Source organism: Pagrus major, chromosome 8 (assembly GCF_040436345.1).
Source record: "Pagrus major chromosome 8, Pma_NU_1.0".
Classification (NCBI taxonomy): domain Eukaryota; kingdom Metazoa; phylum Chordata; class Actinopteri; order Spariformes; family Sparidae; genus Pagrus; species Pagrus major.
This window is the reverse complement of record NC_133222.1, coordinates 20797282-20820392: the sequence shown is the minus strand read 5'-3', so window position 1 is coordinate 20820392 and position 23111 is coordinate 20797282. Positions and strand designations below refer to the sequence as shown.

The following is a 23111-nucleotide window of genomic DNA, read 5'->3' as shown; positions in this document are numbered from 1 at the left end:
TCAACCTCGAAGTACATTTAATAAAGTGTTTTGAGGTACTTGTACTTCACTGTGAGTATTTAAGTATTCTGTTCAGCTTCTTGCTTCTGCTCCAATACATTTAAAAAGCAAATATTGTATCATTATGATTTCCTTACATTTCTCTTACAGCTCTAGTTATTGATCACTTTGGAGATTATGTACAAATGTATGATCAGTTTATCATATATGATGAGGTGGTATGGATTAAACTACTACACCAGTATAAGCTCAATCAGCTACAACATTCAAATGATTCTTATGTGTTAATGCATCAGAAATAATAATCCAATAACACAATACATCATTTAGCATTAAGATTTGGCATTTTCCTGCACACCTTAGTAGACACATTTAATTATAAATACTTTATAAACTGTCATCTACAGTGAGATTTTGAATGTAGGACTTGCAACAGAGTATTTTAAGGCCTACTCATAGTTAAATTAAAGATCTGATACACTTCACCTACCATTGCTCTTAAGTCAAACAACATGGCCAAAGGAAATGGTGCGTGTGTATGAAGCATGATACACATGCAGGGGGAATGTGTTTCCTACCATTGTCGGTGTGGGCCAGGAAAAGCAAGTCCTGGATGATCTGAATCAGTGTGCACAGTTGTCTGTCCTCTTTCGGGGTTTTCAGCCTCACCAGGAGTTTCTTCAGCCTTTCCTCCAGTTCCTCTGTGTTAACCATGGTCTTTAAAATACTGTTTCCCAGCTGACGGGGTGCCGTGCATTTAGGTCGATCAGTGGAGTCCCTCCGAACCGACGAAGGGCTTCAAGCGGCCACACTGCTGAAGCATTGCTACAGCAGCATGGAGAGAAACGACTAAAAGCGCCACTATATCCACTCATATCATTACATCACGCTGCTGAATATTAGCCGCGTTACATCATGTTACATTAGCTACAGTACAGCTAAGCGGCTGTCACGATTAGGGAAGCTGTCAGTGTCGCGGGGTTTCGGTTCCGACCGTTGACATCACCGTCCGCGGCTAACTTTCCTCGGCCGCATAAACATGTTCCTCTTTGTGGAGCTGGAGCCTCTCTGTGGGGGAAAGCTCCTCACTGACAGGCGTGTTCCTGCTTCCTACAGTCGCATCATATGACTCTGGCAAGAAAAACTTCCCGTTTGTTAAAGAGGAAACTGGAAATTAGTCACCGCGGCAGCAGCAGCAGCAGCAGCAGCAGCAGGAGCAGCAGCAGCAGGAGCAGCAGGAGCAGCAGCGGCTCCGGGTGGGAACGGCGACTACGGCTAATCAAGTTAACTGCCACACAGACCGACAGTGGTTCAGTCGAACTGTCGGTAAAGTTCCGACACAGATGTATCACCGAATCGTTTTGGACTCAAATTAGATCGGGTGAGGATCAATCAAATGGCATCCGTATACCTCAGAAGCTGCAGCCCACCCCGCTGTCTAATGTCACCTACTGATTTACCGGTTTAGGAACCAGTGAGATACGCTTGGCACTGATTTGCGCCATATTTCGTTCAAAAAACCCCTAATTGAAGTGTTTGTTTGCGCGTTCGCACACACACCCGGCGTGTACAGCCGATATTAAAACTTTTAACGATTTCTTGAGCGATACATGCAAATTCGGCATGCATGACTTCAAAGAAATCTCAACTTTTTCTGTCGGTTCTTCTTCACCCACCTTTGGTACGTTTTGCACTGCGCATCTAGCACAGTAAATACGGCATTGTCACTGTCGCTGCAATGCTACAACTTCTCAGTCAGTATTAGTGATAAAAGTAATATTAACATGTGTACAACTTGGGGAGTGGGCCAGAATCAGACTCCAATTTTTGTTTAATAATGTAGTGAAAAAATAATGACTGAAAACAGGTTTCTTTATTGAATGTCTAAATATTAATAGTGAATAAATAAAAGATGAGAGAACAGCTGATATGAAAGCATGTTGTGATATTTTACTTATAGGTTAGGCTACTGCAGCCTTAATAGCTACTTCGATTTATGCAAATGCCTGCTATGTGATGAGGTTGATCAGGTAAATACAGCTAGTCTGCTACCTGGAGAAAAACTCGAAGGACAGGTAAACTGGTCATTACAATGTAAATGGGCGTGTCTCCCCCTTCCTCTCCTGCGGCAGGATCATGTGAGTGAGCTATGACCCGGCCCTTCAGACAAACTTCCCCTTTGTTGACGAGGACTCCGCCGCTGCAGCTGCTCCTTAATACGCTTCTCAGAGGTGTAGTTGTGAGAAATTTGCGCAAATAACATCTGTTTCGGTAAGACATGGTATATGTGTGATGTTGACGTTTTATTCCGTGAGTGAGGCTGTTCACCGACAAACGATAGGCTCATGATGAAAATGTATGTGGGCAGAAACTTGATGACTGAATGTGAATAGGGTTGCCTGTGTGACAGTGTTTTTTTGTATTCCTATAGTTAAGTATAGGCTAGTTTATAGCTTCGTTTAGTCCATATGAATATGTAAAGCAATACGCGTACTCCATTAGTCCACATTTTCAAATCAGATGCGTGCGTAATGAGATATTACTGGCAACCCGCTGTGGACAGTACTGTGATCCAGTCACGGTAGATTAGGTTCACATTTAAAATTTTGCATTATTTCATTTGTGAACCCACCCACGTCATACATTTAAGACAAAAAACAACACTAAAAACAGTTGAGATTCAACACGAACCAATAACAAGCCCAGTCAATGCTCTGTAACAAAAACAAAAGAAAATCCCATGCAAGAAAAGATCACCCTACTAAAACACAGCTGTGGCACATGATTTAAGAAGGGATTCCATAATTGGCCAAATGTCCTTTCACTACCACACAAGACTGGGGGTAGCCATTAGATTAGGTTAAACTTTATTGTGTACAGTTCCTGAAACAATGACATGTAGTTGAACAGCTAACCAGTAGTGCAAAAAGCAGAGTGCAAAGCAATGCACATGCTGTATGAATGAACAGAAGGGGATAGATATGAATACATTAAAATACATAGAACCGTTATAACACCATATTATAATATGAATACGATAAGATAGCCTATACAGTATGAACAGAGAAAGATATGCAGTGCAGGTATCAATAGTAATGCAATAGTGAGAAACCATAGACAGAATAAACAGCTTGAGATATGAGTATATGCTCTATAGATCAGATATGTGCAGTGGATACAGTATGGACAGTAGTGTACATTTATATGGGTAGGGTTGGTATATAGTGCAATCAAATCCTACACAGACTGGAATACAACTAGTTCATATCTGATGTTATTTAAGTATACATTTATTATGTAACAATGTGAAGGATGCACTAAAATGCAAAGTTTTGAAGCATGCTGTTGCTATTTACAGGTCTACCTGATTCACTTGTCAGTAACTTGGTCAGCCTATATAAATGGTGTTGATGAAACAGGTATTGATTTATAAGCTAAATTGTGCTACATTCATCTGCCACATTATGCCGAATTGAAGAGAAGACCAATAAATGGTCTGAACTTCTGGTTCACCGATATGGTATGTATAGATAAATTAGAATTCACTAAAATAAGAGATTACTTTAGGGAGTCTGGCGCTGTGTACCGGGAAATGGCTGTCACCTTGTTCCCAAAAATAAATAAGTAAAAATGTTCAAAAGAAATAGCTATCAAATAACTGAAAGATGACTCGGATGCGGATTACACATCTTATTAATGAATACGTCCCGTTTTAATAGATACATTTTTACATAGCAAGCTGTTTGAAACTTTTTTTCTCTTTTTTTTTTTTTTTACCTTTGCACTGACGGTGACGTCACAAAAACATGGCCGCGCCCTGAGCAGAGTTGCAGCTATCAGGGCCAAACACTCGTATGAAGTCAGATTAAAGCCATTTCACTGCACCGTTTAGGCAAATTTCTCCATGATATGACAATCTGCTGCGATAACAGAAACGTGTGCATAGTCAACCACAGGGGCTTAATATGAGACGTTATCGTTAGCTAAATTAGCAAGGAAGTTAGCTACAAGTTATATATCGACGTGTTGTCTTCTCCCTTGTTTCTTCTTTCGGGCTGGACTGCGAAAGAGAGGTCGGGGTTTTCAAAATATTTGGACGTCTGTTATTGAAAGAATGTAGGACTATCATCTTTTATTGTTTGGGTCCACTTTTTCTCGACTCTAACATGTTTGGAGGGAGTTTTTAACAACAAATGACAGCACCTCATTAGTAAAGAAGTAAGAACAAGAAGGTTCTTGTAAACCCTGGCTTGAGCCTGACTCCTGGTTTCCCCTATGTCCAGCAGCCACGATGAATACAGCTTGAAGCACATGGGCAACCTTATGGGCAGCAGGAGACAGAAAGCAGGGGATGATGGAGAGCAGAGTCTCATTGGACATCCATCTAGGGACTCTGCCACTGGTGGGGACCTCCTGGACCAAGATGCCCCCACATCGGGGTTTGTCTATCTGTTGGCGTTTTTCTCCGCCCTGGGAGGATTTCTCTTCGGGTATGACACTGGGGTGGTCTCCGGGGCTATGCTGCTCCTGAAGAAGGAGATGAACCTGAGCAACCTGTGGCAGGAGCTGCTGGTTTCCAGTACAGTCGGGGCTGCAGCCCTCTCTGCTCTAGGCGGGGGCTCCTTGAATGGGTGGCTGGGGCGCAGGATCTGCATCCTTTTGGCCAGTTTCATCTTCACTGTCGGTGGCATCGTCTTGAGTGTTGCCCCTGACAAGGAGGTGCTTCTTGTGGGCAGAATCATAGTTGGTTTGGGCATAGGTGAGTTGATGTTTGGAAATTATGAAATAGGGAATTTGAATATGTAGTCTTTATCTATATAGCTATTTGGTCAGATACTAAAGCTTGTTTTTGTTTTCTTAGATTAAATATTTTTTATCCAAACCTGGAAACTTTTTTTACCTTTTTAACTGTATTTTTTATTGAGGTTATTAACGGCAACTTTGCGTAATGTGTTAAATGAAAACTCTGTCAGTTCTCAGTTTTCACTTTTTTACATTTTGTCATGGAATTCAGACCAGAAGCCTCAAGCTATCTTCTCAGCTCTGTAGATTACCACACCCTGTTATTTTAACCTATATCTAAGCTATGTACAGATACAAAGTCCCTCCAAGCAACCTCTTACATCGCCCCACCTGACCTGCTTTTCCAGTACTAGTATTGGCTTGTGTTTGCCTGAAAGAAGGAAAGGACTGTGAATTATGTAACAGAGTAGAATTAGAATTTATTGTCTTGACGGTTGACTGACTGACTGATTAACATGAAGTGTGTTGGTCATTTTATGTGTACGTCAAAATGAAACCCATTCTTTTTTCCCTTCAGGCATTGCCTCTATGACAGTTCCTGTGTACATTGCTGAGGTTTCCCCCCCTCACCAGAGAGGTCAGCTGGTCACTATCAACTCCCTCTTCATCACTGGTGGCCAGCTCATTGCCAGTGTGATTGATGGAGCTTTCAGCTACCTGAGTCACGACGGCTGGAGGTTTGCGTTGGTTCTACACTCTCTTCTCTGTTAATAACTTTCCATGACAGAACTTAACTTTAGGTTTGTTTGGTTGTACCTTCTCTGTGGTCCCTGAGGGGAAAGGAAAGAGATGTCGCTCATCCACTTAGTAGACAGACTGCAGTGAAAGTTCTCCATCTAACCAGTTCAGAGGCGCTTTACCTACAGCACTCATTAACAAAATGTCTACTCAAGCTGTGAAGTTAAAACAGTCGATTAGCAGAGCAGCGGCAGCATCAGTCCTCTGTCTAAGTCTACACAGGATGCATTGAGGCACAGCATTCAGAGAAAGTCACCCACATTTTGGCAGAGCTCAGAGGTCGACACAAAATATATGAATATTCGCACATACTGTAAAACTGAAGAAAATAGACTTTAAATGTAAAAGTACTTCAATTACTGCTATTACACACATACTATATAGCGCAAGACATCATGCATCTTTTGTAGAAAGCTGATTTGATTAAAATAAGAGTGTATCTGTCCCATTGGACACACATCACACAGACCACTGAAAAAAGTTGCTGAAACTCCTCTTGTGTAGACGAGCTTTGACACTTGATCTCAGATATATTGGTATTAGCGAACAGTTAAATTGGCGATCAGAGAGCACTGGCAAGAGTATTTGTTAAGTTGTGAGCAAACAAAGGATCATAAGTGGATTGGGTTTTAAAAAGACAACTGATCCTAAAAAAAGTCAAATGCTGGGATTGGAGTCTAAAATATTAACTCAGATTTCAGCCATGTGGATCGGTTCTGAACATCCTCAGTTATGTGTCTTTGCCGCCCCAATCCATGATGATGCAGCTTGAAATCGACCCCCTCCAAGACATTTGAAAGTATTCAGACCCCCACTTTGAGAATCCCATTGATCCAGTGGTGGCATTCCTTCTCCCCTTCACTCTTCCTCGTTCTCTCCATACTGTAGGTACATGCTAGGTTTGTCCATTGTCCCAGCAGTGCTGCAGTTCATCGGCTTCTTCTTCCTGCCAGAGAGCCCCCGCTGGCTTCTCCAAAAGGGCCGCAGCCAAGAGGCCCGTGAAGCTCTCAGCCAGATCAGAGCAGGCCAGAGCATTGACTTGGAGTATGACACCATCAAAACCAGCATTGAGGAAGAGGAGAAAGAGGCGGGTGGAGGTGAAAGAGTTCTGTGAAACAGAAAAGAATAACAGCAGTGACTGAATTAGCTTTGCCTGGATGTAAAAAAAACATGTTTGGTACAAACATTTTGTATTGTATTAAATATATATTTTTTTTTTCTTGCTTGTTGTTTAGGAGGGCTTGTTATTTTGAGGATCCTCCGTCACGGTCCGACTCGCAGGGCTCTCATCGTTGGCTGTGGCCTCCAGATGTTTCAGCAGCTGTCTGGGATAAACACAGTCATGTAGGTCAACTATTTATCTTGTAACAGCTCCCACATAATTATCTTATCTCCCACCATTGTAAAAGCCCCTGTCTAACTGGGAACACAAAAAAGACATCATCCATGAATTGATTTGGCTTTTCAGTGAGCCTCTGCTCTCTTATCTAGGTACTACAGTGCAACTATTCTGCAGATGGCGGGGGTGCGGGATGATAAAATGGCTATCTGGTTGGCTGCTGCAACTTCTGCCACCAATTTTGTGTTCACCTTGGTTGGAGTCTGGCTTGTGGAGAGAGTGGGCCGCAGGAAGCTGACCCTGGGCAGTCTTATAGGTTTGTCATTTGGATAGTCATTTTTAAAGACAACTTGTGACTGACGTTCACTATTATTATTTTATTTCTATTTTTTGTATGTGTTTTTTCTTTGCGCCACGATTAGGTAATTAAAACACAATTTATATATTTATAACCCATATGTTACCATTGCATTTAGTTGTTGATCTTCTTTAGAGGGACATAAAATGCACAGGTCTGTCAGATACAATGTCTTGCTCTATATCTTAGTTGAAGTCTTATGCAGAGTTCTGTGCAGGATTTATGCATTTATAATTTATGCAGACAATATTATTCTTCTTTTTCAGAGCTTTATGTGGTGTGTTTATTTTCTATAATGCAGGTACTGGACTGAGTCTCGCCTTGTTGGCAGTCGGGTTCTTGCTATCTGCCATGAATTCTCCGCCCATCACCCTCCATCCAGTGGACTCACAAAACTCAACCTGCAACCTATATGCGTAAGAGAAGGCACCACATCAATCCTAACCACCAACCATTAATTTTCATTTTGAGATGTTAGTTTATTGTTTCTTATTCATCCAGATAACAGGTTTATGTATTCAATGTGACTTCATGGCAAGATATTGCTACTCCAGTATCGTTTTGGCTTAATTGTTAAATATTTCTCAGAATTTCAAACTTCAACAACAGATGTCCCAACAGTGAAAGATTGTTTCTAGTCTCATAATTTTCGCATTATAAAAGGAGAAACAAAGTGTAAAAGAATCACCAAGACCACTTTCTACACTGCCAGAAGCTACAATCATGTTACATTTTAAATACTGTCACTTTTTCTCAACAAGGATTTCACATTTCCTTATTACCATCACTCTCTTCACCTACAAGCAACCCAGAGCTAAATACATGAAGTCCTTTTTGAGGAGTTGTTCTAAGGCATTCTAGGAAATGTAGGAAATTGCTTACAAGAAATACATGTCCATTAGAAGTCTTGAGGTAAAGTAGTTTTTAACACTTGATGTCTAAGGTGTTGTAATGAGTTCAACATCATAGTGATTTGTGTACCTATATTTGCTTTTGTGATGATTTGACCAACGATCCTTGAGAATGAATCCATTGTTCTTCATGCATCCGTGAACATTGTTTTTAAAGCTTCACTATCCTTGTGTTATCAGAGGCTTGAGTTATCACTGCTGACAGTGGTATGTGTGCCTGTCTATTGCTTAGCAAACAGTGTGACCGCCCTGTGTGTTTGGACATGGATGTATTAGCATATGAGAGGTTTTACTTTCAGCTCTGTCCTCCAGGTCCTGTGAATTCTGCATGTTGGATCCAGTTTGTGGATTTTGTTATCGTGACAATGGCACCACAGTGTACGACGCCTCCTGTGTTCCTGTCAATCAAACGTCCACAGATCACGCCTCCTGGGGAAGGTTAGACACTCATTATCTGTGTGACAGAGAGGGTGAGAGATAGTTGAGATAGGAACATATGTGTCACAGTACAAACTCACGAACACGAACACCCAGTTCATGTGGGTCATTACAAGCTCATCATCATATGTTTGCCATTTTAAAATCTACTTACAGTTAAAGCACCTTTGATCTGCACTGCAGTGAGATCGCTTTTGCTGGATTTGAATTGAAATTGGTCAGTAGACAAAACCTGTAGAGAAATCTTGGTATTGATTTCTTGCAAAATTTCTTTCATACAGGTGTTCCAACCAGACAGAGGCATCTGGCAGCCTGTTCTGGGCCTATAACTACTGTCCAACATCCTACTCCTGGATCGTCCTGATGGGCCTCCTCCTCTACCTTGCATTCTTTGCTCCAGGTCTGAAATTACTTTCTCAATGTCTTTCAAACATCTCCGATCTAACAGTTGTCCAGCAAATTTAAGAAAAGTTAATTTATTTGTATTTATGCAATACATTTACAACATAAAAAACCACAAAAATATCACACAACTTTCACGTACTGTGACACAAACCATTTTGGCTTATGCACAAAAAAGTTACCAAATAAATTGGATGCTTTCCTGTTTTTGGCCCTAAACATGACAATAAATCTCCCCGCTAACAAACACCTGCACCAACAATTATGTTTATGATCACAAAGAATAACAAATACACAATATATTGCCACATAGCTCACATCAAGAAATGATACATGCAGTACATACATTATGTTTGTGAATATTAAAGAACACCTCTGTGTGTTAGGTATGGGCCCCATGCCTTGGACAGTGAACTCAGAGATCTACCCACTATGGGCCCGCAGCACCGGCAATGCCTGTTCAGCCGGTGTCAACTGGATCTTCAACGTCCTGGTGTCTTTGACATTTCTACACGTTGCTGAATTTCTGACCTATTACGGTAAGACTATATCAGGAGGTCTGATGATAGTTAATACATCGTCATACCATGAACTGCTTTTACATGTAAGGTGAGACATTCTATCAGAAATATGTGTTGTCTGTAATCATTTCTTTTGTTCTATGATGGTATTTTTAAATTATTTTAACTGTTTGCCAGGTAAGAAACAAATAGAACCTTTTTCTGATGCAGAGCTGAGTTTCTTTCAGAGGTGAACGTACTTGTCCCTCAAAATCTTCCATTTCTTATTACATTCAAACTGATGAAACTGAAATCGCTTTCCGTGAATTTGCTGCCATCTGACACTCTTTGTAGTGTGGTGAAGAAGAGTCGTACAAAAGTACATATTTATTTACTTCTTTAGTTAACCTCTCCTTGATTTGGTCCATGTTTACAGAGTAGAAGGAGCAGTTGAAAATGCACAAGAGGAAATGCAATGCTACCAAGCAGACTTATTACAGTCATTGCGGTCTGAGTCGCTGCAACGTGCGGTTACATTTCTCGGGAGGTGCACGTCAGGCTACGGCATTGGCTACAGCAGAGGTCATGCATCAACACAGTTAAACAAAGATGCATACATCAAGCTTTAATGTATTGTTTCGTCCCATTTCATACTTTACTATACAGTAAGTAATGCTATGCTGCTCACAGCTCTGCTTGTGAGTCATGTCCAGAATTCCCTGGTTAATTAGTTCATTACCTTTATTCCTGTTCTGTTGTCTGATATGTGTCTATTTTTAATAGAAATGTAAGAATATGTTGTCAGTGAAAGCATTTCCCTGCAACTTTCACTCTAGTCTTACCCAGAAATGTTGTATTTACTCTTTATATAACCAGGCGTGGTCACTATAAACAACATTTTGTTTATAGCAACAGGACTGTGGCGAGGGAGATGAGAACTGAGTTTTGTTTACAAGCAGTGTGAGACTAAACAAACAATGTACATACAGTATAAAAATGTTGAAAAAATATTTTTTTTAACTATAAACCATTAATTTATCACAAATGTTGGAGCCATCTCGCTGTGTATTGAGGTGACTGTGAAGTCTACAGTTGAAGACAAAGCAGCAAGAAATGCTCGTTTATAAACGTTTATAAACAAACAGAAAATATGATTAATAGTGGCAGCCATAACTCAGAATGTAAATGTATATGTAAATCTCTCTACAGGGGCGTTCTTCATGTACACCGGCCTGGTGGTGTTGGCCCTCCTATTCGTTCAGGGCTGCCTCCCAGAGACTCAGGGACTGCAGCTGGAGGAAATTGAGAACCTGTTCACCGGTCAGCTCTGCTCCTGTGGAGTCTCCTCACCAAGTGACAATAGCCACATCCACTACATCCGGGTAAAAGGCAACAACCGCCTCCTCTCTGACAGCGATGCCTCAGATGTAGAGTAGACTGGGAAGATTTTCTCTCTCCACTCTGTCTTTTGGTTTGCTGATGTGGGGAGGAAAGGTGATCATGACGCCCGCTGGTGGCTGCAATCAGACATAAGCCAAATTTTTTTACGGCTCTTCAACGAGTGATTCAAATGGGCTCTTTCTCCTCACTCAGCTGATTCTTTTGCCAGTCTTCTGTGTTTTTGTACGTTTGCCTTTGTCTCAGCTGGGAGTTGTCTACTTTTCTTTCTTTTTTTTCTTTGGAGCAGCAGCTTCTTGTTTCACATCATTCCCCATGTCATCATAAAGGGGAACACAGAAGCAAGACTTCCTTGCAGTGTTGGAACAGTGTTGTTGGAATACTTAATATTCCAGGAAAGCTATAGCATGTCAAAATAATGTGACACTGAAACTAATGGTGGTACTCTTCCATGGAATTTTCTTGTTTAACAAACTGATCATCTGTGTCTTATTAATATTAAAGATGAACTCTGGGGAATGATTTTTGTTTTCCCAGCAAGTAACATTTTAGTAACAAGTCTTTGTTTTTCCAGTGGGTTCAGGAACCAAGTGACCTGGTTGCTGAATCATTATTTTTAGACACTGTAAAGAAATCTTTGCAGGAGTCCAAGTGTCAGTTTTTTGTAGAAACACTCAAACTTCTGATATTCCAGCAAGAATGTGTTTGTATGTGAGTCTTTATTATCAGAAGTTTTAAATTTATTAAGATTTTAGATCCACAACATGGACTATTTCAAGTACTTGTCCTTGATTGATTTGGCTTATTGAGACATTTGCATATCTGCACACTCTTTTAAAACAGTAGTTTAATTCCTGTTTAAAAACTACTAACATGGGTTTGATCTTTTAGTCGGTGCTGGTGTTAAACAAAACAGTTGATTGTGGGTTGCTGCTATTGTGTGTACAGTGGGAGAGATTGCACTTTAAAAACCAAACTGGTGTCTTGCCTTTTGAAAGAAGAAGATGTTTATATGTCAGGTTGCCAGAACAAGTTGCTCAAGTCTTTGATTTTCTAGCAAGGATCGGAATTCAGCACAGCACATTACAGAGCGGTGGATTCAGACAACGCCATAGCCTTTATCACTGTAAGTACCGTATCAAGGTGTTAAGTGTGCTAATAACTTTTCCGCTATGCTACAATTCTGCTAAATATTCTTTAAATTTGATGTATTTGTTTTTGCAGCTCAGATAATGGTGTCCAAGTAGTCCAAAACAACTTACATCACGTTTGTCCAGAACGTCCTGTTTGCACTGTGCAGGATTCCTCATGAGAAGGTTTCTGACATTTCTGTGCAAATAATAGATGTTGCTTTCAGTGTTTTTCTGAAGAACAAACTTAATTTTGTTTCTAGTTACGTAGGACTCCTATGAACTTTTAAGAATGTTTAACCTGAATAGTTTTCTGATGAGTGAAATATTTGGATATTGCACAAAAACCTTCATCCTTATGGGAACAAATCTTTTTTCAGTATTTATAACTGCATATTTTGTGGTTGCAGATCTGTAATTATTTCACATTGTGTCATATTTGTTGTGAAAACTCACAAGCAGTAGGAAAGAAGTGATAACATCCAGCCACTATTCATGTGAATCTCATTGATTACCAGCATGTGCGAGAAATTCAGAAAGGAAAATGTTTTCTTACTTTTGTATTATAACAGAGATTGTAAGCCATTTTGTACAACCATATTTATCCTCAGGTGAACTAAAGTGATGAGTGTACTGAGAATGATATCTGTAAAGACAGCAGTATATAGGCCATAAAACATTGATATCATGACATATAAGATGTGTACATTTTGTTATGTGTAATGCACATTTTGTGTATGAAATGCTCGCGCTGTAAATTAAATTACTTTCCATTTCTCTCATGTTCCATTCATCATGTTTTCCATTATTTAGGAAATAAACACAAGCGCATTGAAGACATGAGGTCAATCGTGACATTGTGTCAAGATTGACCTCATGTATGTATACATGTATACCTCATGTATGCCCTATGGTTTTGTTTGATGCTTTACATTCGGATAGCCAGTAGTTGTGCTGTTTATTTGTATGTGTATTTAATGTATAAGTACATGTCAGAGTACTGTTAGAACATAGCAATGAACCAACAAATAGCTCCTGTATTAGTTGTGTTGTAGGGCAATAGTTAGAGGGGTTTAAAGGGTCATTTCATCCAAATAACGAAAACCAAATCCATGAGAGCTGATTTTATGATCGATTCATTTGTAATTAATGTTCTGCCATTTTGTCCATGACAATGAAGTCATAACGTAGTGGAAAATGCACTTTATAACATTCAAATTGCTCTTTTTATCCGACAAATAATGGGATGTAAGTCTACTTTGTTTACTATCATACATGACAAATGAAAGAACTGGATCTGCATGTTTGAGATGCTTGAATTAGCAAAAGTATTGCCCAACAATTTTCTCTGAACCCTTTAGTGCTTAATTCATTAATATTTTTAGCCCTAAAAAACAATGTTCTTTCCTACTGTTTGTGTTTTTCCTATGCAGATAGCTTTCGGGGGGTTTGAAATGTCCTCTGACATTTCTGGCACCACAATGAAACATGGTTAATGGACTGACACAATGACACCATGACACAATATCTCCAAACTCTGCATGGCTAGATGCCACCAGAGTTGATGGTGATGATGTTTTATATATAATTTTGGTGGACCCGCCCTCTAAATGTTGTTTAAAGTTTTCAAGCCAAATAGTCCAAATCATTTTGTAGCCTGTATTTCTAAAACAAAAGCTTTATCCAAGCAGAGTTTGTTTGATTTGGAGTGTAAACATAACAGTTGTAGATCTATTGATTCACACAGTGCAGGTCTGCAGTGAATGGGAGGAAAACTGTGTCATCTGTGACACATTTTCTTTGATAAAAAGAGTCTGTTCAGTGTCTGTAATGCAGTCTTTGGCTTGGCTTCACTATAATATGCACTGACATGTGTTGAGTCATTAGTGAGCCTGTAGTTTGCCTGCTGGTAACTTGATAGGCTTGTAACGGGACTCCTGTATTGATGGTATTATCGCCCAGCAGGAAGTTGTAGGGTGGAGTGCTGGAGGCCTTTACACACTAACCTAACTCTTAACATGTAGCCTGGGCTTGCTTTGTTCCATTACCTTTTGCTACCTTTTGTTTCTGTTTGTTTTAAACCACTTGCAGCTCCAACAACAGCCACAAAAACATATGACTTAAATCTGGGATGTATGATTTACATAATACATAGTACATATCATACACCAAGAGATCATTGCACACCCAAATAAATATTTTGTAGGAGTATGAATATACTGTTTATAAGAAAACATGAGTCCTGACAGTGATGCAACAACTAAAGAGAAACAAGGAAGATAAATATTTATTACAAAAAGAAAAAGGAAACATATGCCCCACCTTATAACCCAAAGATGTCAGTTAATTTCAGATGTATCAAAGTATTTTTTGTGTAATCAGAGATATTTGTGCTAGTATCAATAAACAGTAAAATGGTCCTAAAGTTGGGTGTTTTTATTTCATTTATTTATTTATTTAGTTATTATGTTTCATGACCCATTATAGGCTCCGCCTGACTCTACTCTACCTTTAAGCTGCCTCTCATTTTTTTCTCTCATCCAAGCAAAGATCAGCCATGTAGCTCCTTGTTGTGACCTTATATCTACATTGTATCTGCTTAGGCTACACTACCTACTTGCTTGATTTGGCAGTTTAATCTGAAATGCCACAGCTGGCTCAGTAGTCATCTCCTGGATATCTTACTCTACTCTTACAAATATCTAATGCACTTTTATTTCGTCCTTGAATTCCTGTTTGTAATCAAAAAGAAATTCTTCGTAATAACCAAGGAAACTTCCTTAATTGATGTAAAGTTCCCACTTAATCTTCTTTAAACCTCTCCAGCACCTTTTCACAATAGTTATGGTCAACAGCCACAGGGTGGCACTGAACGTTCACTTGAGTGAGAAACTCAGAAACTCTAGTATAAATTAGATTGCACTAACCTGCAGGTATGCAAGCATCGAGTCCAGATTACACACACAAACAATCTTATTTTAATGTGGTACAAGCAATATCTGTATGTATGTCATAAAAAGGTTTTTGAGTGCCCATTTCATACAATGAAGATTATCCTGATCACTTTATGTAGTTTGCTTTGTGTTATGTTATATTACTCTACTTTGGCCATTCAGTGCTTGGAGGCCTAAATTATACCACTTTAGATCCACGTTGGTGTGTGAGAAAACACAACTTCATCATGAGAGTATCACACAAATGTCAGGATGCGCTTCATGCCCTGTCACAGAATAAATAAATAAACCTAATAAATCCTGATTAAAAGCACCTCCAACATTAATAAACCATACATGCAAAACAACACTATTATCTTAAAAACATAAGCTAGTAAATGGACCTTTAGTTGAGATTTTTTGCTGTCACATTTCCTGGTGTACTTTTTGTTCAGTTACAGTAAGAAAAACAATCTGATATCACAGGTCAAACAAAACAGAAATCACATGGCCAAAACGACAAAAATTTGAATAAGGGTTACTACAAAAAAGTAAAAAGATTATAGTAAATAACACAAAAATAATGTATGTTTAAGCAATTAAAATGTGCTGCGGGGACATTACATTTGGCAGTACAGTTTCCATGTGTTTTAGACACTCAGACTGTTTTTGTTATTTAAATTTTTATTGAATTTTAAGTTTTGGCAATTTTTAGTGTACAAAAACAAGGCAAGTCATTCATACTCCTCATCCTCTAGGATCTTGGCATAGACCATGTTGAACATGGGATATAGAAAAGTAAAGCAGTGAAAAATAAGCATGATAAAACAAACAAACAAACAAAATAATTATAAAAAGGAAAATATGGAAGTGACAAAGTTCAGTCCATAAAATAAAAGTGTAGCACATTCACCGGTGATCTGTAATGACTTCCAATCAGTCTTTATATGAGTCCAAAAGAGATCCCAGGGCGTTGTCCCCTCACCCCCACTGGTCCTGGAGGCTGTGACCTGACCAACCATAATAACAGAAAAAGACTTGGGGGAGGAACTGCTGAGCCAGACCAGTTACTCAAGATATTAACAACTTTAACCCAAAATGGTGTCACAAATGCACACTCATACACATTTTTAACTGGTAACTGTTGGGAGAGTTTAAACAGTTTAATTTATAGACAATATAAATGATTGATTTCATTATAAATCCCATTTATTATAATGAAATTAATCATTTATTTTGATTTGGGTGTACACCTTTGCAACAATGTATTTGACACTAAACTGTATATGGCACGTTAAATCACGTAATAAATCCTGTAAATCTTTACCAAATCAAAAGGTTTTTCTGACTTTGTGACAAAAATGTGCACAGCACCCTTGTCATGACGTCACCTCGCAGCCGTTTCCCAGGAGAGGGCGTGGCTTGCTGACGCATTGCGGCTCCCTCCCCGGTGCGTAAACGGAGCAGAGAGAGGCACGGCGGCGCGTGAATCAAGCGGTCCTCACGTGTGTGTGTGTTTGTGTGTGTGTGTGTGTGGACGCGCGCGTGGATGTCTCACCTATCAGCGGCAGCGGCGTCAGACTGCATGTGGAGCTCGAGCCGGAGCTGAAGCATCCGGGCCGGACTGCGCAGAGATGCGGCGCACGTAGTCGCGACATGCGGACACACCGCCTCGCCTCCTCGCTGATATCATGGTTGAAAAAACTCACTTGAGATAATTTTTATGTTTTGTTTTTTTTTGTTTTTTTCATTAATGGCGGCGCTGAAGTCGAGGTGAGCAGCTCCGTTGCTCGGTCCTGCGCACTTTTTTCTCGCTCTTTTGCCAGGGCAAGCAGCCAACACAGAGAAATACGCCTTTTTTTGTTGTTTTTCTATCGACTGTTGTGTGAGGAATCATGACGACGGGGCAGGATGAAAGCTCAGTCCGAGTGGCACTGAGGTAAGTCGCTAAAATGTCTTTTAATTTTTTTTTTAATGCGTAGCTGTGTCTTAATTGCCCGGTGCCACCTGTCAGTCAGTTCCGCGGGCCTAGCAAACACCTGCAGGTCAACAGGCAACATCTGCTGACCCACTCACTCACTGTTTCTATAAATTATCAGCCTCATTTCACTTTGAGCACTGTGACCCACATCCACAAAAACTCCTGATGCTGCTGCCTGCTTTTAGGGGCACATCTTCGGTCTGTTTGTGGCTCACCTCCGCTGAGATTTGCTGATGCACAGTCCCCTTTTCTGCAAAAAAACATGAAGCATCACACCCTTTGCACAGGTGCACACACACGGGGCCGTCTTCAGCACCCTCCGGCCTGCACGAAGAGGGATGATATCATCTTTTGTAACGGCTGAGCTATCAGAGAAAGAAAGACAGGGAGGGTGGGAGAGAGACAATCAGCCTGTGTGTCTCCTAAAGCTGGGCCTCTCTCCTCAAAGCCTCCTGCAGAGAGACAGCTAATCGATGAAAGAAGAGCTTCACTGACAGCCAGGTTTCAAGGAAAGGACAGTGGACCGTTCAGGGCAGCTCCAGTTAACACTGTCAGTGGCTCCAGTGATTCAAGCCCGTTTGCTTTTGCAGAAAAGGGAGAATCAGGCTCCTTTTCCTCTGAGTATATACACTTAAATGTACCATTGTGCTGAAGTAGGCCGCTCCCACCCAGCTGGTGAGGTGGCACAGTGACAGTGGCATAATTGGAAAGCAGTCTCCCCCTCTGTGTCTCTCATTCAAAGCCATGCAGAGACCATTTGATGATTGTGAAATGATAGATAATGGCTGTATTGTTGCATTCATCTTGTCCCCCTCCCCTTATCTGTTTGTTTTCCATCTTGTCCCTGCTCGTGTGTTCCTAATACACACCCTCATGTGCACTTGTTCCCAAAAGTGCATCATCATTGTTTGTGTGTGGAGCATATTTGTCCAGAGCTTCCTTCTTGGATGGGGGAAAATCTGCATTTTGATGCTGGTGATGCAGCTGACGTGATCGGATTTTGTTGGTTTTTGGTGGGTTTGTGTTTTTCGTTGGGTTTGTTTTAATCTCAGATATGTAGCTTTTAAACATAGTTGATGTGATGTCATGGTATAAATCTTGCAGCAGAGGTTTATTTTAGCAGAAAAGGGCTTCTTTCTAGAACAGTCATACAGGGTGAAATCCGTCGTAAAACAGACGGACACACCAATTTTGACACAGACAGTGTCAAAATATGTCAGTTTAATTTGAGAAAAGGGGCAAAAGATATCTTGGGAGTTGTATGAAACCACCAGGCCGCCTTACTGAAGCAGAGTAGAACATGCAGGTTAAGTTAAGGTAAGTAAACCAAAGTGAATTACAGTGCTTAGTGACAAAAATGGTCTCTGGAGCAATCTGCAAAGCACAAATCAATGATATGATGATTTAAGTGTGCCACGTACTCTTCCGGCGTCTGTGCTGCTGTCAGGTGATTCGCCCATTAGAGTCCAGCAGGAGATCTGCTTGAGCCTTTCTGTTTATCCCTCTGATGCTGCAAAGTAGAGCTCTAACGTATATTTTTATCATCAATCGATTCAATTTCAGTCATTTGTGCTGGTTCCAGCTTCTCTAATGTAAGGCTTTGCTGCTTTTCTTTGTCATTTATGATAGTAAATGAAGAGTCCTCGGGTTTTGGACTGTTGGTTTGAAAAAAGCAATTTGAAGACATCTTTTAGGCACTGGGAAATTGTGATGAGCAGTTTTCACAGTTGTTCAACATGTATAGACTGAACGATCAATCAATTAATTATGAAAAATTATGAAAAAATGTGACTAAAGTTATTTAGTCCAAGTCTCAAGATAGTCTCAGGTAGGCATGAGATGGTATGAAAATTTAATTTCACTATTATCCTGGCCAAAATAAATGCGATTCAGAGCTGGATGGTAGTCAGATTTGAGGTGTCCCTGTTTTTCTTTAGGTTGGAATCCGAAGTGTTTCCACACATCTGATTTTACTTTTTTAGTGGGGATACGATGGGCAAGCTGTGCCTTCAGTCATGTTGACAGGTCTAGGACTTTGGAATGACTTGAAAGATGTGGGCAATTCAAGATTATCACAACAATGAAAATTTACCAAGATCAATCTATCCTGAGTGTTTGTTGTTTTATTGCGATGTGTGGTAAAATGTCATAATGCCCCGTTTCAAGTCTTTTTTCATGGGCAAGTCGGGTAAAATCAAGTTGTGTCAAGTGAAGTGGAGTCCTTAGTTAAGCCAGTAACTGGTAATTATAAAGAGAAAATACAGGTATTAGTACTTGTTAAATAATGATATTATTGGCTAATTTATTTAACTTGTTAAACAAGTATGACATTAGTTGTTATAATAAATTAATGATTGATACTTGGTGAAATAAAAGTAATCAAACACAAAACGAATACAAGCTTATTTAGGACCCATAGACCATCAGGTAGTGTTGCGAGGAGATTGACTGACAGGGTACTTATCCAATCATGACAATGCTATTGTGTTGATGTTGTTGTACTAGACTGATTCTTAGAATATATTGAAATGCAATATGACAAGACCACAAACTATAGCTTCAGAACTGATCATAGAGCTGAACTAATGTGTGATGTGTTTGAATCAACATGAATGACATATGAGCCAATTTATCATAATTATGATACGGGATGTTTGCTGTGAAGTTCAAACAATTTATGACCACGAACTAAAACCAAAAATACATGTTTATCCAAACTGGGTATACAGTAAGTATGTGTTTGAAATGACTTGCACTTTCTAAAAGAGTCTTTCTAAGAGCATGCAAATTGCAGTTAAAGTGCGGACAGCATTTATCCAGTAATAGGTGGATGTTTTGTGTTCTCGTTCCAGGAACTAAAATTACAGCCCTGTATTTAGCACCCTGCCATAAGTAAAACTAGTTCTCTTTCTAAAATGTCCCCTGACAACTTAGTACAGTTGATCTCTGTGGGTAAAATATTTTGGGCAGTTTTAGGCTCTAGACTCCTACTAATAATCTACAATTTTGAAGCGTTCGGGACATAATGATGCCTGTAAAACCAGTGTTGTAATTAGTACATTGCTTTCCTCTTCGCCTAAGTGATGGTTTTGCAGTGGCATGTTGTAACTGCAACCAACTGGCAAAATAGTTTGTCAGGACTGTTGACAAGTCTCGCCATGCACGTGCTCAACCAGTTCAAATTGGGTGTGACAGTCCATTCTCTCAGCTGCTTAAAATCCAACAAGCTCCAGTTTATTTGTCTGTGCTTACTCCTCTAGTACGCAGGAGTCGGTGTGTGTCAACAAAATGTAAATGCAGTGGAAACAGTGTGGAGCTTATCTGAGAGACCAGTGATTTTAAATGTGCACTTTAAGCCATAATGCTTGATCCCAGATTGCATACTACCTTAAACAGGGTTGCATAAGGACTGAGAGGTCCACTCGAGTTTGTTTAATCAGTTTAAGACCCCAGCTTATCTCGACAGAAGCTGTCCTGTTCTTTCAGACATCCACAAAGGACGCAAAGCTCCAAACACTTGCTTTCCATATGTATTTGCGTCCTTAGTATGTTTTTACCCATGCACAGAAAGGCTGAATGTTGAGAAAGAGTTGCACAGTGCAGCTCCCTGGCTACAGTGTATGGCTTGTACTGTAGTCGGCTTATTTGCACAGTGCAAGACGTCACAATAGTTTGTCTTAAATGGTCGGTGTACATTGAGGGGAAGGGCTCAGGAGGACTTGTCAGACCTGCCTGCTGCTGTAATACAACAAACAAAAAGCAGCTATCATTCATTTTCACAGCGATGACAGATGAGCAGTGCAGATCAAAGCGAGAAGGACCGACTTATGCTGTTTATTTCTGCTCTAACAACTTTGTGTGCTGCTGTTTTGCTGATGTTGCCAAGCTCTCAAACCACATGAAGAAGAAGAGAAATTAAAAGATGTAACGCATCATGAAAATTCAGTTTCTTTCTTTTTATTTTCCCCTGTAAGGACTTGTTGATGGTCAGCTGAAGGGCATAACAATGACGATAATGAAATTAAATAGGCCCGTAAACCTCTTAAGGCTTAAGTTACAGGCGTACTTTAATGTAATGACATGGAGGCATGCAGCAACTGGTATAAGTGGCTAAGACTAAGCCCCAGGTTGAAGCTCACGAGCCAACTGTGGAGACAGGGTTAACTGTGAGCGAAAAAGCTTGTTAAAATGAGCTGCACGATTAGAGCAGATATCTGCTATTGCTTAATGACCAGAACGGGCCGTAACGCAGATGACAAGAGACAACAGCTGACAATAGCTGTGGGGGTTTACAGTGCCAACAGAGGCAAGGGGCCTCTCAACTGGGGAGGATACATGGGGTGCAGAATGACTGAAAAACTGGAAAACATGGAGAAAGAGTACAATTCCTGTACAAATGTTCAGGAATTGTGTATTTTAAAGCAATTGTAAGGAATAGGTTTCCTCAAACAGTCCATATATAGCCCAAATATACTTATTTTGAGTAGAGCTGCAACGAATCAAGTAGTTGTTAACTATTACATTAGATAGACATTTTTCACTATTTTCTGACATACAATACAATTAATGAATTAATTAAAAAATGATCAAAGGATCAATCAGTGATGAAAATGATTGTTAGTTGCAGCCCTGATTTTAAGTCTTAAATGAATATGGCACTATATATTTAAAAAAAACATAACACATTTTCTGGGTTTTGTCAGGATTTACATACAAAAGCTAAACCCTGATTATTTTTCGAGTATGATACTAATCTGACCAGAAAGTACCATGGGTAGGGCCTGTAGAGGACTGGCAGAGGACCAGTGGGAGCTCAGATATGTTACGTTCAGATGCATGTTGGTTACCCATGGCATCACCATGCAAACACAAAAGCCCCGCTGGGTCCAAAGCCTCTCTAAAGACCTTGTGCTTTGTTCACATCCACTGAGCCAGGCCAGTCTGTCAGGAGTTAGCCGCTGACCCATGGTGCTGTGAATCTGTGTGTGTATAAGTGTGTGTTGGTCTCGAGTTGTTCTCTATTTCCTCTTATTGTTGTAACTATTAGTCTGGTGTGATATTTATTCCCATCTCTGCTGTTTAAAGTTTTCTGACAGGGAATTTCTTTAAGCTAAGTATTCGTGTTAAACACCTGCTGATAGTATTAGGGGGAAATCTGTACTCTGTTGGCCCATATGAAACACAGTATTTACATTCAATACAGGGTTTTCTCTGCCTTTATAAGGCCTAGTTACAGAACCCAAGTTGTTTTGTGCGCCACCTAAATGGAATGAAAGTAAAATAAATGTTGAGAGCATCAAATTAATAAATTACTTTCCAGATTTGGTTGATTTTGGTCCCTGGTGGACTAATTTAGCAAGTTTTACAACTTTTTATGTGTGTGTGTGTGTTGTGTCATTGAACAACACAGGCAGGCATCTTAAGGCCAATAATAACAGTATGTCTGGGTACATAGAAGAATAAAAGCTGAGATGAATGGACAGATAGATAAATGGGTAAATTCAAAATTTACAATACAAAATGTAAATACATAACAAACAGCAGGAACCACTGTACATGGTTATTTCATGTGGACTAACAACCTCACCAACCCTGAATATTTAAACCATCAGTCTGAACCGTAAAATGAGATTCTACTTGGATTTTGTTCCACAGTGCCGTCGGGGAGTTGGCTTTTCTCTTTGTTGCTTTTGTCTGGAGCGATGACTGTTGGCGTGACCTTTGTTGTTTCCATCCAGCGCATCCTCATGCTATGATCCTCATTCTTTTATCAGAGAAGCTGCCTGAGGGGAGCTCACATTGTGCTGTATTACTGCTCCACACATGCCACTTGTCTTTTTAAGTGTTAGCCAAAGTGTTAAAGTGTTAGCCAAGTTACCCAGACGGAAGCTATGAATAACACCTACTTCGCCTACAGCACTAGTTGGAGGAGGAGAGTGAAGAGCGGAGCTTTGAATAGACTCAACTCGTTACAGTGTAAGATAAACTGACCTTACATCACTCACTTTGTATTTTATGGCACTTAGGCTGCAAGTCAATATTATTTTATAGTGTAGCCACTCGAGTAGTGATAGGTATATATGCTGCTACATGTAATCAAGTCTGTAGCTGATACTCTTATGAGCTGTCATAAGTGCAAGCCTGTTTAGTGCATAAAATGTAAAAAAAAAATAAAAAAAA

The 23111-nt window shown here is 40.0% G+C and overlaps 3 protein-coding genes across 8 annotated transcripts in view; 2 read left to right on the top strand and 1 right to left on the bottom strand.

The window, feature by feature from the left end:
- lrrk2 (leucine-rich repeat kinase 2) overlaps positions 1–1098 on the bottom strand; it is a 31493-nt gene extending 30395 nt beyond the window's left edge. The window contains exon 1 of the mRNA XM_073472917.1: positions 579–1098. Coding sequence (XP_073329018.1) covers positions 579–714 — 136 coding nt within the window. The 5' untranslated portion in view covers positions 715–1098. The remainder of the gene's footprint in view (positions 1–578) is intronic.
- A 1077-nt stretch (positions 1099–2175) lies between these two features.
- LOC141001680 (proton myo-inositol cotransporter-like) lies at positions 2176–12799 on the top strand. Of its 3 annotated transcripts, none has more exons than XM_073472829.1 (11): positions 2176–2271; positions 4287–4759; positions 5321–5480; positions 6430–6638; positions 6777–6885; positions 7033–7196; positions 7540–7654; positions 8462–8587; positions 8869–8987; positions 9376–9528; positions 10699–12799. In XM_073472829.1, exons 2-11 carry the CDS (start codon positions 4312–4314, stop codon positions 10923–10925), a joined length of 1830 nt encoding a protein of 609 aa, XP_073328930.1. In that variant the 5' UTR covers positions 2176–2271; positions 4287–4311; the 3' UTR covers positions 10926–12799. The 3 variants fall into 3 exon arrangements, with proteins under 3 accessions (XP_073328930.1, XP_073328929.1, XP_073328932.1); XM_073472831.1 differs by lacking the exon at positions 2176–2271 and adding an exon at positions 4005–4073 and having other exon boundaries at positions 4284–4759; XM_073472828.1 differs by lacking the exon at positions 2176–2271 and having other exon boundaries at positions 3844–4759.
- A 3797-nt stretch (positions 12800–16596) lies between these two features.
- kif21a (kinesin family member 21A) overlaps positions 16597–23111 on the top strand; it is a 58537-nt gene continuing 52022 nt past the window's right edge. For all 4 annotated transcript variants that reach the window (XM_073471579.1, XM_073471578.1, XM_073471580.1 and 1 more), the window contains exon 1: positions 16597–16889. In XM_073471579.1, the coding sequence (XP_073327680.1) occupies positions 16846–16889 (44 nt within the window). In that variant the 5' untranslated portion in view covers positions 16597–16845. The remainder of the gene's footprint in view (positions 16890–23111) is intronic.